This window comes from Antrostomus carolinensis, unplaced genomic scaffold, assembly GCF_000700745.2.
Source record: "Antrostomus carolinensis isolate BGI_N321 unplaced genomic scaffold, ASM70074v2 scaffold52511, whole genome shotgun sequence".
NCBI classification, from domain to species: domain Eukaryota; kingdom Metazoa; phylum Chordata; class Aves; order Caprimulgiformes; family Caprimulgidae; genus Antrostomus; species Antrostomus carolinensis.
Window position 1 is genome coordinate 17,779 of NW_010293049.1, and position 16,953 is coordinate 34,731.

General features: G+C 36.2%; 1 protein-coding gene across 1 annotated transcript; it reads right to left on the minus strand.

Annotated features, from left to right (window-relative positions):
• Positions 1–304: 304 nt before the first annotated feature.
• On the minus strand, positions 305–14,050 carry KIF11 (kinesin family member 11; the record flags this gene model as incomplete). Its single annotated transcript, XM_029087255.1, has 21 exons — positions 305–430; positions 1,113–1,229; positions 1,523–1,677; positions 1,929–2,151; positions 3,183–3,462; positions 4,063–4,202; positions 4,607–4,765; positions 5,757–5,879; positions 6,183–6,355; positions 6,629–6,836; positions 7,992–8,180; positions 8,881–8,968; positions 9,487–9,575; positions 10,248–10,343; positions 10,451–10,693; positions 10,995–11,085; positions 12,786–12,910; positions 12,994–13,179; positions 13,526–13,604; positions 13,688–13,785; positions 13,918–14,050. Coding segments are annotated over 21 exons (3,121 nt in total), but the record flags the coding sequence as incomplete, so codon positions are not given.
• Between the last annotated feature and the right edge of the window lie 2,903 nt (positions 14,051–16,953).

The window sequence follows — 16,953 nt, forward strand, 5'->3', positions numbered from 1 at the left end:
TTTTAAATTTACTGAGAAAAAGAAAAGGATCTCTTATTTGACAACATAAAAATATTTAACATACAGCACCATAATCTGCAGGGTTTTTTTTGTTTTGTTTTGGTTTTTTTAATCTGTTAATACTTTGCAAGCTACGGCATATAAAAATGATACAAAGACAGGACATTTGGCAGACCAGTCTTTTGATCCAACTTTGCATCAATATATCCCTATATACAGAGACTGAGAATAACCAAAGAAAGCTATGGCTCAGTAGACAATTAAACTTAAGTATTTCAAAACAGGAATCTGCAGTGGATATATCTTAGTTCAGTGATCTTAAAGGAAGCTTAGATTTGGGAAGAAAGTGTTCCGTCATATCCTCTATTTTGTTCTTCTCCACTGTAGCTGCAGATTTGTTCTCTTTATCCTTTTTGTGACTCCTTTTGTGCTGGGATTTAAAGAAAATGCTCAATAAATTATCCATTTTAAGAGAAAACAAATTAAAGACTACTTGCTGATGTACAATGCAGTGTATATAGTGTCCTGAGAAAAAAAAGTTGGTTGAACTCCTGAGAAACGTTTCTAATATTGCATTTACTGTAAGAAGAGATTTATTGTATACATCTGGAAGTTCAGCAGCTACTTTTAAGGGATCCAATACAAGTAGATACACCCCCCCACAAGCCAAACCCAAGCCTAATATACCAGGGGTTTACACTGATACATTGGTAGAGCAAGAGTGTAAAAAGGAAGAAAGTTTGGGTTTTTTTAAAAAAGTGAAGAATCAAGAATGCTAATATTTCTATCTGGCCTCTAAGAAAATACTCCACATCTGATTTCAACGTTTCCATTAAAACACATATTCATGTCAAGTAAATTATGACCTTTTTTTCATGCAGGATTATTTGTTGAGGAGTTTTCTACTGTCTGTCCAGCTTGTCAGAAACTTTCATTATTTTATCTGCTATTATTTTAGTTCAAGTTTAACAAACCATATTCTACAGGATTTAAGAAAGTTGTGAGGCTACAGTAAATGACAGTAGGTGCTTTTAGACTACAGCACTATTATGGAACAATAATATTTCTTCACTCTTAAATACACAGCTATTTGGAATATCTGTGGAAGTTACCTGGAAAAAGGGAATGCCACCATTTGTGTGGCAGCATATGTTTGCATCCACTAAGGACTTATCACTAGCAAGACTTTCATTGGATTCTTGCAACCCTTCCTCCTCTTCCAACAGGTCCTAAAACAGAAGTTTTCAGAAAAGTGCATTTAATGTCTGAATTTCCTAAGTGACTGTACTAAGCATGATCAGATTTATAAAAGACATGGCACTTCCATTTTTGACAGAAATGAAAGTCTCTAAGTTATTAATGCCTTCTCTTATTTTTCAAGATACAGTTTTTGTCAAAAGCTCAGCACACATGACTCTGCAACAGCTCTAGAGTTCTAGTCAACTCTCCACAGTGGCATGAAACAACACCTGAAAATGTGAAACCTTCTCTGAAGAGCCTCATTTGCCATTCATACACATACCTGATCTGCATTATCCTCTACCTCCTTTGTCACACTGTTTAGCATAGCATCAAGATGTAGTTGCTTTTGCCTTAATTGCTCCAGTAAAAGTTCCCGGGGTTCTGTTCTCACAAGTGTGACTGGATAGAAGTAGTCTCTTCTCTGTGGAGTTGTCCCTTTAATGAAGATTGTATATTAATAAAAGGCACTACTAAACACTTTCATCAGCTGCTTTAATTACAGAACCTCACTTTCACATTAACTCAATACAGAAATCATGCTTTGTTCAGTCATCATTCTTTGCATGCACCTTAGAAAAGGTGTAAGGCTGCGAATTACATTATGTCCCCATTAACCTTCACTTATGACTTCTGCAACTCGCATGGCTTTCTCTAAGACCATTCTGTCCCCGACCTACTTTAAATACCTGTTGGAATATCCACTTTAAGATCCTCTTGCAGGAAACCATTAACCTGAGTCAGTCCATGCTGTGCTTCCTCATTAAGTGCTGTCTTCTGCTCCAGAAGTGTCTCCTGATCAATCTTTATCTGATCAAGAAGGGCATTTAGTACCTTCTCCTCAGCAGCCTTTTGTCTACCAATATGGTCAGCAATTTCAGCTATTGCTGTACTACAGTTTTCTTCATTTATCTGAAAACAAAACAAAAACCCAACCAAAAACACCAAGTTAACAGGAAAGTTAAGGTTACGGCCTCTTTTCTAAGATGTGGTGCATGATTAGTGACACGACCTGAACCGAAACAACTGAGAGACCTCAAATTGAGAAGTTTCAGTGCCAGCTTTACACTCTCATTTTGAGAACTACCTCCAAAAGAGAGTCAGTTTCTTAGAAAGTACGATCATTTTAGAAAGCTACTCATAAGAATAAAGATGATGCTATCCAGTTCAGATCAGACTTCTCAAGTTTCTACGCACAACCCAGCACAGAATTAGGATATTCCAAGTGAAAATCCTACACTAGAAGCTTTATGCATTGGGGGGGGAGAAAACATTTTTAGCCATTCCCATTGGAATGAAACTCCTGAAGTGTTCAGTAGGTGTCCCAGATACAGGAGTGTCTTGAGACTACAAATGCTTTCAACACTTAAGTTTTCTTTCTGAAAGTTAGCAAAAATATTGGATTTACCTATTTCATTACCTACTAGAAAAATAAAACAAGGGTGGGAAATGAAGTTTGCAATGGAAATTGAAAAAACTAGAGGAGGAAATTATCAGATAAGAGGCCAGAACTAGTAGATACCTAGAAGGAATGCTTTCTCCTGTGATGTTAATCCATCTGCATTTGCATCCTCCAGAACAGTCTGTATTTGATCATTGTGCAAATCTCCCAGGGATATTACTGATAGATAAAGCTCTACAATTAGTGATATATATACTACCAAAAAGATGTAAAAAGTCCAAATTACAAATGGAAGTTAGCGGCATGGGATTAATCAAGACACCATTTTTTGAAGTTATTTGCACTTTAAGTTCAAAGTCTTCCTCTTAAATTAAGTTTTTGATTTCCCCTAATTGCATCTATTTAAGCTGAATAACACAAGTCTGCTGTGATTAAAAAACATTTTGTTCTGACTATAAATGAGAACTTTTTTCCCCCTAGAAATTCTACTGTACAAGTTTGTCTCAGAATGTTGTGTTAGACTACAAAGCTTTATAGGTACCTTTTGTAAACACTGAAGTTGCTGTTTCTCTTCATTGAGGGACAATAGCTGCTGATTGGTAAAGCTGACTATCTGAGCAGTTGTAAATTCACCCCATTTATCAGTATCCTGAGACACGCTGTTGAGATTGTTGAGAAGTTGTTGACAGTGGTCAGTGGATTCTTCCAGCATCATCTTGTTTTCAGCATTTATGATCCTGAGCTCTTGAGAGAAATTATCCAGAGATGCAATAAAACTGCTGTGATTTGAAGTTGTACTGCTGACCAGATCTGTAGTTTTCCTGCAACAACATATTTGTAACAGTTCAGAGATTTTGAAAGGTGTATTTTAACACATTCTACATTTAGAAATATTAAAGACCAGAATGAGTGAAGTAGTGCAATTCTGTCAAACTAGTTAATTATAATGTAGTTGCTCTTTTTACAAATTGCAGCACTCAGAGCAGTATGTTTCTTAAATCCCCTGAAACAAACAAACAAAAACCCAACAAGGTTGGCCAATACCTTAGCTATTCAGCTTGCAACTGAATGAAGCATGCTGCAATAGATACACTATTATACTTCAAGCTAAGCCTTTATGGTATGAAGTTATGGAGTCCAGCCATACTGAGGGCTGTTCATCATACTGCCCCCAAAACCCTGGTCTCTTATCTGCAATATGCTCAAGAGACAAGTTTGAGGAAAAGCCTCGTAGAACAACCTTTTACTCTGGGGAAAGGTGAACTATGAGCTACACTCTGTAGAAGAACTCAGCTCTAACATACAGGTCTTGCCCCAAAGACTTTATAAGCATATAAATATGAAGAGCATTAATTTTGCCGTCCTCTTCATACATAGTTATATCTTGCATCAGTATACACCAAAAGTAATCTGTTCCTTACAGGTGAACATTTTCTTGCACAGCAGTGATTGTGGTCTTCAGGCTTCCATTTTTTGCAAGTACATTAGTTAAGTTCTTCTGAGTCTCCTGAGAAAACAGGTCGAGCTGGTGTTGCAGTGAGGACACTAATTCGGCTGCGCTCTATTAAGAAAAATGTCATACATTTCACTGTTATTCTGCACTTTTTAACATTCTTAAAGGGTATTTGAATGCATTTATTAAAAATGCAGCAAATAAAAGAGCTTTGTCATTCTAAAGCTGAAGGTACAATTTTTGTGTAGAGAAGATAATAGGCACTTTGCTTTTGGAGATACAAGTAAAGGCATATATACTGGACATGCTTGGAGCATGGATTATTTTTTTTTTTTATGTTCCTATACAAGCTTCTTAAAGCAGCCCAGCAAAGGGTGAAAAGAATTAGAATCATCAAGGTACTGTCCTAATATTTCTTCTGAAACAAGTACACCAGTTTATTGCTACAAAGAGTTTAAATCAAAGCAAGAAATCACATTTGGTGTCAGGATTTCTTCTTACTCTAAGGATACCTTTGTATGTGCCAATCTCGTCATTTCCACTTCTTCTTTTAAATTTTCACAATCATTCTGCAGCTGAGCAAAAGCACTGGTTGTTTCTTCCTGTAATTTTTTCAGACTGAGAGAAAGATCTCCAAAGAAGGTATCCATTTCCTTTTTATGACCCTCCATCTTTGAAAAAAGTTTTATTTAAAGTTAGATATTTGCCTTTAGGTAAGAACCGGATCTTTTCCCTACCATAATTTATATAGGCACAAACTCTATCCCAAGGAAATTGTCAAAGGCACTAAAAAAGTACTGTGCATAAAAGGTGGAAAATAACACTTACAGCAATCCAAAACTACAGAATACAACTTAGTGTGGGCTTTTCCAAACACAAAATTTGGCATGCAAGTTACAAAAAATAGGAAGACACAGGCAAGGTACTTGGTTAATACAAGAACAAGAAGCAAGAACTGGTAAGCCATATTTGGTGTCTGAGTCTGAAAACCAATAAAAAGCCTCTAGACAAGGGGTGTTGATTTCACATGAATTGGAACTGATAGAAGGGGGAAATTTTTCAGTCAGAGCAACAGATCACCAGGAACAAACATTTGGTTTTGACAAAATGGAAAAAAACAGCATGGAAGAATGAGGTTGCAGTTCTACATAAACATTATGAGACAGACTAGAACTAGAAATTGAAGCAAAGGATAAGTGCAGTGTTGTCTGCATATACGGTTATTGTTAACAAGATAGAGCATCACATTCCTCGGGAATCAAAGTGACTACAGAAGAAGTTTGGTATGACAGCAAGAGAAATTGGGAGTGGTAAGACTTGTCTAAGTTGGTTATTTTAGGTTTCCAAAATACAGGAGAGACTATACTAAGGATGTTATCAAATATTTGTCACATATAGCTTTTAGCATCCATACTTTATCATTCTTATGTTGCATTTAGGTGAGCAGTTGTGCCAATATAGGTAACAAGCAAATACACCACACTTTGAAGTGGAAAAGAACTCAAAGAAAGACCTAAAAGGTAGAACTAATAGGACAGAATAAAGGAAAAAAGGTCACACGAGCAGTGGAAACACTCTTGACACACTGCACAAAAATCACCAAAGGGTTATCTGTAAATTAAATAGAAGAGCACAAGGTAAGAGACAAGTTATGTGCGTTACCTTGTCAGACACAGCAGAATATTTCTTCATGTTACTCTGAAACTGACAGTTCAGCCCTAAGACAAATTCTACCATTGGTGTCAAGTTATGTAATGCTCTTTCTAATCCAGACGTGTGTTCATCCTAGGAACAGCAGTAAAAAAAGAAAAAAGAAAAAGTAAACTAGGATGACTTTTTTCTTCCTCTATATTTGCAAGAAGCTATCCATATACATATCCATGTATACTGCTATTACAGTATTTGCTATATAGTACATTACAGTTTGTGGTGGTGACATGGGAGGGGAAGAGGGGAGGGACATAATCATGGCCAAGTGCTGAAGCAAAGACAAGTAGAGAGGACCAGAAAAAAGCTATACGATATTTACAGAACTCCTTTTGATTGAGAACAGTTTCATATACTTAAGTAATATAAGAGTTTACTAACAATTAATCTCAGCAGCTCAGCTTTACAATTAAGTGACAGATTCTCATGTTGTGTTATTTTTTCAGACATCTGAGAAACTTCAGTAGACACCAATTCTTTAACAGAGGCAAAAGATGCTGATACAACTGATGCAAGAATATTAGCTGCTGAAGAACTGGTAGACAGGAGGTCACCTATAAAAAAAAAAAATCAAGAAGCATTACAATTTTTTTTTTTTTTTTTTAAAGTTCCACTGTAAATAGGAACTCTTTTTATTGCTCATCACCTTATTGCCAGGAAGCCTGCTGATCATCCCAGGTACATTATTATTGGTGCAACTGTAATCATGACATTGTTTAAAATAAAGCCTCTCCCACTTACTAAAACAGAATCATTTTAGCAAACGGTCTTTGGTATTACTGTTGCAAAAATACAGGATAACATCCTAATACAGGTATTACACTTACCTATAAAATTTGTGTAAGATGTCAACATCTGTTGCTGCTTCAAACTGTTTTCACTAACTGAATCTTGTATCTTGTTGAACAAAACATCAATTTGTCCTGCAAATGTATTTTGGACAACAGCATTGTGTTGTTCTACAGCCTTCTTACGGTCCAGTTTTGCATGGAGACCAGATACATCTTTTGTAGTTTCTTCAACTGTACTAAGTAACTACAATTTTAAAAGTTATTTTAGTCAGCCTTTAAACAGGAAGTCAAGCATATATTATATAACAAAAAGCAACTGTAGTTCTGAGTTAAAGGAGAAATTATCTCTCTAGAAAGACAGGTATTTCTCTTTACATCATCAAATTACAACTGCTCTTAATCCTACTTTTATGTCATTTATATTTTTAGAACACAGGAAAAAGTTACCGACCATTTGTTCTAACTTTGAAATCAAAGCATTAAAAAAGGTCCTCCTCAGTATTTAAGGAATTAAGATACCATTTATCACATAATAGTAACAAAAAAAAATCCTGACCGCTTCAACTTTTTCTGAATGATTTTACAGTAAATATATTCCTTAATAGCACTCAAGCAAAGGAATTCCAGTACTAGTTCTGTGACAAATAATTTAGAATTTGAATGTATAGTGGATTCTTGGTTTTGTAGTCAGTGTAAATAATTTCTGTACCCATTTCTCTCACACAAACACATCACAACCCACATGCAAAACACCAGGCATCCCATCCCAACCTTACAGGAATCTAAGTAGAAAGAAATTCTCATGTTGATGAAAGATATATGTTTCATCCCTTTGCAGTTTAAATAGCAGGACACAAAAAAATCACATCAAGTCTGCTGTGATAGTTATGACCAATCTACAAATACATCAAAACCATACCCTAAAATATAGAGGTGACAGGGCAACAGCTTCCATTACTCACTCAGTGGGTGCAAATTACTGCACATGCCTCTGCACAGTTTTTTGCTATTTTTCTACCCCAGTTATATATAACTTGCTCTTTTGTAGGGCCAGCCATAAGTTTCTAGTAAAAATTACTTATTCTGCAAAACAACTAATGAAAATAGATACTGCAAAGCACTGGAGCTGTCATGACAAACTGGTCTGAAGGAAAGGTAGCTCCAGACCAGCCAGTGTGTTTAGCAGTCAGCTCTCAATATTACCACAGAGAAAGTCCTGCAACCTTAAGTAGCTTTTCACCACAATATAAATTATAGAGCTAATCCTAGTTTTCCACCTTAAATTCAGGTTTGGTCACACTTGCATCATGCTTTAGCAGCAGTGATTTCCTTGAACAGCCCATGAAACTCCTAAACATGCAAAGCTACTGTTACAGTTAGGTGCAAGAACTGTGACAACCTTGCTAGCTGTGCCATGAAGTTTTTGCTCAGTGTTTTCCAAAACTGAAACCACATATTCTTCTTCAGCCAGATGAATCTTTGTTTCTTGCAGGTCTTTTTGGGTTTCTTCCAGTTCTTTCTCCTTGATTTGCAGGTCTGCTTTACACTGCTCAAGTTCATTTTTACTAACTGTGAATAGTTCAGTGATCTAAAATGGAAGACAAACATCAATAGGGCAACACTGCTTTTTGTAAGTTCAACAGTCCCGCTTCACATCCCTCAAATTATGTCACAATACCAGAAGGCAAGTTATCATCTACCAGTCAATGTAGTTTCAGCTGTAAGGCCCAGAGGTCTTAAACCTAGACTGCAGATTTGTATAGTCTCTGTATTCACTGAAAATATCACAAACCAACACCATTTTCACTGTAATAATCTCTTGCTTCCCCACTCAAACCACAAGACTAAACAATTGTTTCAGCACAAGAAAAGAAAAAATATCCCACTAAACAAATCTAAGCAGATAGAATGAAGAGTCAGTAAAGCCAATTAGCGTAGTTACAGATTCCAGCAACTTAATATCTGCATTTCTTTTAAAGAGGATGCTCCCATTTTCTGTGTAATTTGTTAATGGGAGCTCATCACTTTCTCCTCTTTACTATCATTCTTTGCTTTTAAGCAAATTAAAAGTAAGGTGGTAGACATTAAAACAGCTTTTAAAAAAATAAATCCTATATGGTATTTCAGCTTCCTAACTTCAAGGATTAGGAAGTTTCCACTCTTGACTAATTAGGGAACATTAAGAACAAAAACTCTTCAGACTGTTTGCTCAAACTTTCTTCCTCCTTCCTCAAAGATTTATTTCATTTTTGGAGTGATTAAAGCCATAGTTGAGAAATGTCACTTACTCTTTTCACTTCTTCCTCCATGACACTGATTTTGTCAATATACTCTGCAATTTGTTCTTCCTGAACCGTCAGCTTTCCATTAAGGGCTCTCAAGCAAGGATTAAAACAAACAAATTAGTCAACAGCTGATTTCAATATTATCTGTTGCTTTCTACACTATATACTTAGTAATTTTGAAAAATAAGTACTACGAATTTCTGTATGAAAAGCAGGTAATTTTCACTTAATGCAGAAAGGATTTAAGACAATTTTCCACTGTAAAATTTCTGTGTAAACTAGCCCTCTTACAAAGCAAAGTAAACTATATCAAGTTTGCTCTCCTATATGAGCTTTCATGAAAGAAAGGCTTCATGGTGTAAATCCGCACCCTAGCTATGCTTATGGTAAGTTCCACATATAAATAAAGTCCTCAGTGCAAATCTACTCTTTAGGCTTCTATCTGTGTAATAATGAATTTCTAAAGAAAAAGTTGAGCAGTCAGTTAAATTCTCCTGACTATCCTTATTTTCTGCCATGAAAATAGAACTGAAAGCATTTCTGTATAAGGACAGGTACCAGTATCTGAGATTTGTTGTTAGTAATTTTATAGACATTTTGAAGACATACTCATAGTTTTCAAGGGAAATATAGACTCCATTTTTTTCTCGTGCAGCAGCAAGGTCTCGCTTCAGACGCTCAATCTCTTCAGTATATTCCTGCATAAAGAAACAATCATGTGTAAACCTGAACATTTCTATTTTGCTTTCAAGATTTAGCTTAATAGATACTTCACAAAGATAGTGCTCTAGAAGTTTTGTACAAGCACATGAGCAAAGGACTTCACCTCTGTTACAAATAATTCAGTATAGCACCATTTAAATTCACATGTAGAGCATTGAAACCTCCCATCTGAATCATACTTGGTTGCATATAACAGCTTCGAATGGGAATCACAGCTTCTTTAGTAGCAGTCAGCTACTGTATATTGGCTCTTCATTCATACTTACTGATAAGTTCACTTTAACTCAGGCACCTTCCAGGGAACAACGCTGCTAATACAGCAAGTCCAGAAAAAAAAAAATCCAGTGTCATTTAGTGGCTCTCCACTAATTTGTAAACAGGCAGCCATAGACAGAGTCATAGCTAGTAGCAATAGCCCTCTCTATCCAGCTTCAGTCTTAGTAGCAGTTTCAGCATCTGCAAATTGACTGTGCCAGTAGAGCAGCTTAGTTTGAAAGCACCAGTTCAGTGATTAAAATCACCTCAGAAAAGCACTGTTACTACTTATGGCTTCTCCACAACTTCATAATTCCTGCATAGCAAAAACTATGCTATCAGAATCAAACCTAACCTGTAACTTAATTTGTGAAGATATATGTCTAGCTTACCTTAATAAGAGCTTTTTTTGTTAGCTTCTGATTAACTTCAGGCTTGTTCATTATGTTCTTTGCTCTGTGGGCGTATTCCAGTGTACTCAGTGTTTCCTGTGATAGATGTTACACTAGGTCAAGCTGAAGAGTTAACTCATTTTTTTTTTTTTATCATTAGCAAAATACGTATTTTAGGAATAGATTTTAGGACTTAAATTTACCTCAAGATTTATAGATGCAGGAGAAACTGTGGCAATTATTGATGTTTTTGTTCGTCCGCCAAGAGAGTCTTGAAGGATTCTTGTGAGCTTAGATTCCCTGTATGGAATATGTGGGGCTCTTTCTACTAGAGCAGTAATAACTCTTCCTAGTGTCAGGAGAGACTGGTTGATATTTCCAGCTTCACGAGCTCTCTTGTCAACTGCCCCAGATCGACCAATGTTTTCACTGCCTGCAAGATCAACCTGAAAGACAAGAGGGAGGGACATGCTTCTGTCTCAAATCACCCTGAAGAACGTTTGTCCCATAGTTTTGCAGAACATAACGCACATGAACTAGCTTACAAGTTGTTCAGGAGACATTAGGGTGATAAATGGGACAGACATTTCTTAGAGTGGCACATATAGTTCATTGCACTTTATGAAAGACAATTATTTTTCCCCTTATCAGAAGAAACCCACCTTAGATTCTCAAGAGAATAAGGTCAGATTATTCTAGTTCATTACTTCAAGAATGTCAGCAATGAAATTTACTTCAAATACTTACCAAGTTTAGCTTCCCAATTTTAACAAGTTCTTCTCCATCTACTGTAGTTTCTTTCATATGGATGGTAATCGAAAATACAGAGTGGGAACGGCTATAAAAGAACTCAGTTTCAGACAGACAAGTACATTTTTATGTGTATACATATGCATATGGTACTTAAAACCAGTGATGAAGCAACTGGATGATGTTTGCCTTATTCCATCCTGGTAAATTTTATCTTATTTCACGCAAAACCAAGAGAAACACTTCAGTCTTGTTCACATTTGTGTGCTCTCAACTCACAGGCATGTCAAGAAAACTGGCTTGTAGATTTTTTTTAGTCAATACACTAAGAACAGTTTTACAGAATGTGAGATTAAGAAATTTATCTGTCTTTATTCAGACTAAGAAAACCAGCAAGTAGTTGAATCCAATATTAAAAATGTAGAAGTTCAATTCAGTTTTCATTCAAAACAGTAGTACAGTTTAAGATGATTTTAAATCAAGCCTATGCCTTTAATAATTTTTTTACAACAGGAAGCTGACATACATAGAAAACCATAGGTGCCAAATTACACCAGTTTGACCACACATAAAACAGTTCAGACAGAATAGATTCCCCAATTTACAATCCCTGTAATTTCAGATTAGTTTTGTGTTCTATTCTGTGGTAGCCAAAGACCCATTCCCTTGCACCAGTGGACAGATGTGCTCAGTATATCTTTAATTTAAAATCTGCTTATTGCAACACTGGATCACTACTTGTTCACAGCAACACAGATATCCCATCTGTAGTTCAAGAATGCAAAATCAGTCATAAACAGCGATATCTTTGACCAAGGTGTCACTACTAGATTCTGACTGTGAGCTGCAATCAAATGAAGTAGCCTGCATTGTCATACAAAAAAAACCCCTTCAACCTTATCCTCAACTTCCACAATCCAGTTTCCAAGTGTTCAGAAGCTGGGGTTTGGAAAGAGGGTCTTGTGTTGACCTGTAAATAACAGATCTTCGTATTTTGAAATTCCAAATTCAATAACAAATCCTAACATGCTATTTTCTACTGGTGGTGAGGAGAGGAAAGGATACTTGAGACTCCTACATCAAGTTTTTATTTAGTAAACAGGATTGGTAAAAAAACCCAACCACCCATAACAGCCAGAACAAAGACAATCTGCCTCTCTACTACAGGTATATCAGCTGAACATCTTCCAAACTTGAAAGGACTACAGCCTTTTTCTGAAGATGCACGCTATCTACTGCCTGGAATATTTATCTCATGCTAGTACACACAATGTATTTCAGTTACATACCTGTCAAGACTTCTGTCTTTTGTTTCCATAGGCATAGAAAGCTTTGAAAAAGTTCACTTCATTGAGTTATAATTAAATGTCAATATCCTAGATGCCAGATTAAGAACATTCTGCTACTTATATCTCAGCTAGTTAGGTGGAATGCCAGGGCTACCTTTCCAACTAGACTCTGCATATTAACCAGGAATATATTAATAACAAAGCATGCAAACTCTAAACAAGAGGGGAAGCTTATGTGACAAATCATGTAAAGAGTAACAGCTTGCCTATTTTTAAGATGAAAAACATTCAGATTTTATAATGTCCCTTCATACATCTTAGAATGACCTCACAGTTCTAACTATAGCTTTCTAAGCCACATTTGGCAATCTGAACTGTGATCCATAATCTCAGGATCATGCCAGGTCTGCACTAGCTTCAACATCTTTTACTTCTCGGTAGGATCCTGCTTAATAAAACAAGAACAAAACAAAGTTTCTGAAATAGGGAAGATTTGTACCTGGAATATGCATTCATGTAAGTAGCTGCAGTTGTTCTTTTTGCTGCACCCCTTTCCAGGATTTGGTAGACTTCATTTTTGTTGTGTACAGTTACTTCTTCCAAGCCTTTAATAATTACACCCCTCTGCCAGAAAATAATGCATGCTTATTATAAATTTCTCAACAATCCTGAAAGCCTTAAGATAAATTTTGGAAGACAGCACTAACCTTGTTTCGAGGGTCATCAAACATCTGCAGTCTTTCTCCAACATCAGGAGTAGGATTCAGGAGATCAAAAAGCTCCTCATTATAGATTTCCAGAAGTGAGACTTTCACAGAAAATTCGGTACCATTCTCTGTGAGTTTTTCAAATATTTGGTGCAACGTACGGGGTATTATACCTGCTAGTGGATCCTATAAAATAAAGTGAAGTATTTAATACATAAATGTACTGAAAGAGATTTGGGGATGAGAGGGTGGAATTTCAACTAAATAGTCCAATTTGACATAAGCAAGAATACCTTGGACAAAGATCATCTTCCATATAAAGATCACCAAGACTGGTATGCATGCATTAAAGATGTAAAGTTTTTACTTTCATATAAATTTATGAGATCATTTGTTAATTTATAAACATTTAAGAAAAGTCAGTCAGCTTCAGGATTTGAAAGGTGTCAACTTTAGATTTTCTTTATCCTTCTGCAATTTCTAACTTTGAACTATAGTACAGACAAGAGAAATCTCAGGAGTGAAAGTATACCTCTTCCCAAGTATATTCTTCATTGGGTGACCGTTCCCCTTCCATCGTGAAGGTCTTACCAGTACCAGTTTGGCCATAACTGTGAGAATAAAAAAATAAAATGTAAACAAGAAACTAAAATTCAAATAAAATTTCCTAATAGCTAATTATTGGCTTACTTACGCAAACACTGTACAGTTGTAGCCCATAATAACTTCATCCAAAATGGGACACACAACACTACGGTATACATCAATCTGCTTTGCCTGAGCTCCAAAAACCTGTTGAAGCAAAGACAACACATCCCATTTGTCCATACAGTAACGTATAGCATCACACAGTACAGTAATCAGACCACATTAGAGAAGTGTACTAGTTTGTTTCTAGCAGCCCCCAACTTGACAGGCAGTTACCATATCAAATGTGTAAGTCTTTCTTGATGTCTTATCTGTCACTCCTCCAGTGCGGACACTAACTTCCTTTCTTGCTTGATCACAGTCTACGACAGCGTAGGAGCTTGCTTTACGTTCTGAAGCATTAAAAGGCCTAAAAAGACAGGAGTTAAGACTTCAGATCGATGTAATTGCTAACAAAAACATAAACTGACAAAGCAGTAATAGCATTCAGTTTAAGGATCTAGAATAGTATAATTAGGTAAAAGGAACATAAAGCTTTTAACTTAATTTGTTTAATAATTGTTTAAGGAAAAACTGTCACAATTTGGCAGTTTCCAGACCTTGTTCCTCCTTCCATCCACTGTGGGACAAATCAAGTACCTATAGCTTTTAGTATGTTTACATATGTATTTTTTAACAAGCCCATAAACACTTTTAAAGTTAATTTAGATGCACACACAGTTAACTTGCATTAGAAAATGTTGTTCACTTGCAGGGGTGTGGAAGATTAAATATACCAAGTAGTTGTACAAATAACAGCCTTCAAAAAAGGAAAAACTTATACATGAAAGTTAAGCTAATAGTGAAACAATCTAATAAACTTTTAAAATTTCCTTTTTTATTTTCCATTTACACAAGCAATTAAGCCTACATCTTGCACTGATAACACAACACTCTAAAGCACCAAAAATACTAATAGACCCTGCTAATAGAAGAGCAGTAGACAGCAATACCAGAACCTTTATAATGCTGGTGCATTTGAATAGAACTTGCAAATTGTAAATAGAATTTAATAAGAAAGACAAAATATCAGATTTTTTGGGGAAAAAAGTCCACATACCTTTTTACTCTGATTGAGTTTTAAGTAAAGTTTAATAGAGGTATAGTAAAAGTAGTCAGCATTTTGTTTCATCATTAAATTAATTTAAACCTGGTGCAGACAATTTTGAAGGGGCATTTGCAGCAATTTCTCCCAAAAAGCACAGAAATGACCATGGGCTGAAAACTAAAAAACAAAAAAAAACCCCTAAAAGCATAAAATGCTATTTTATTATTCATTTAGTAGTGCTGCTGCACTGAATATTTATGCTACCTGTATATTTGACCTGAATAGTCAACTTGAAAATAGAACTTCTACAACCTTGGTAATCTTTAAAATATTTTGACAGTCGAGGCACGTCATATGCTGTATCTTTAAATTATAATGAAAAAAAATAATCCCAGAAGCACATGACATCTCGAGTTTCCTGACTCTTGTGGCTAATGTTTCTTCCTCAACATAGCACTGAGGCTGAAGTGTTCGATTCTAAACAGACCACTAGACACTCTGGTGCAAGACTCACTCTTGACAACAGATTATCACTAAAATCTTGTTCACGGGGGCAAGTTACAGCTTCAGTTTTGTGACTTCCAAAATAGTAGGAGGCTGAACAATGAATATATTCTGCTTTGTAATCATCTAACAGTGGATGACAGCCCAGAACCGCAAGATCAGAGGAACAATTCAGCTAGGCTGGAGCATACACGCAGATCATCACCACGCACAAGACAAACAGCAACCTGGTATGCCACGGTGACATTTGATAACAGGTTCACCCCCTTAGATATGAAGCACATTAACAATGCTAATGCCTGCATTTTGAGTTTCCAAATTCATGTTTTACCAAAGCATAGTGAATGTGTTGCTTGAAAAGGTTTTTTTTTATAAGCCCAGATACAGCAGATTTTGGAAACAAATTTGGAAGCAAATTAAGACAGTTGCATCTATCTACCTATCTGTAAGATAAGTAGAACCTGACTGATGCAGAAGAAAAACAAAAGGTGGAAGGAACATTTACTAGCTTAAATACATTGAAGCTCTATTTAAAAAGTAAAGCTGTACAAGAGGCAACAACAAGGGTGAGCTAGGAATTTTTGGGGGGTTAGAGACTAAATCTTGACTTAGGACTTAGTCTAGGAGTTGCAACAAAAGCAAAACACTACACTGTGAACAATCCTGATGTTACTGTCATATTGAGCACTATAGTCAATTAAAGTATACACTAATACTTAGTGAGGCTATTCTAGAACTGAGATTAATTAGATGAAAAATAAAATGATTGCTCTTGACAGTGTTTCAAACTCAGTTGCTTCAATTCAATTATTCTTCTTTTACAACAGCCTTGATTTACATCAACACTTTCACCAGTTCCATAACACTTGTTTTACCAGCTATTTAGCTATGTTGCAAAAATAAGATAAAATTGCTTTTACTTTCTATTTTCATCGTGTATCTGTAAAAGTAGAACTTTCAGGCATAAGGATATAAGGATTGTAAAAGGCATGAATAACAATAATATTTAAGCTCATGTTTGCAGTTCTGGCTCAAAAAGCACAACAACTTCTGAACACTATTCTTAACCCATTAGCAGTATTACAGTTTGAACAAGCAGCACTTTAATAATATTTAACATCAGGTACCAGTGGGCAAGTCTTCAGTCACCTCCAAATTACAAAGAGAGCCTAACTTTACAGTACATTAAATTTGTTACATCATACCAAACACCAGATTTATCTCATAGACCAAGGTAGTTGGTCATTACTACATAAGAAGTTGACCCCCACAGCTTTTTGCCCGAGTTCGGAGGGTCTGCAGCACTGAAGTTACACAAAAGATTAGTAAGTGGGTGTAGCAAAAGTTTTATCAGCTGTTAAATCGTAGCGGCTTCCCACAGAAGGTCAGAGAAGACAGAAATTCAGTTTGGCTTTTTTTAATCTTGAATATCAGTCATATTAACTCTTATCTAGTTCTTCATACTGGGTGGGCACTGAGTCCAGTCAAGAAATTGCAACTTTTGGCTTTTTAAGCTGTAAGGGATCATTCACAGCAGCGTTAGTTTTGCGGAAGAGCCGGTGACCCTGCGGGCTCCAGGGGCCCGCCACGCAGCGCCCACCATTAACGCCCCGCACAGGCATCTCCATGGGCCGTTTGGAGGTGACGGCGGGCTATTTAACAACGCTCTCCTGGGACGGACGGACGGACGGACAGACAGCAGCTCCGCTCAGCGCCACCTC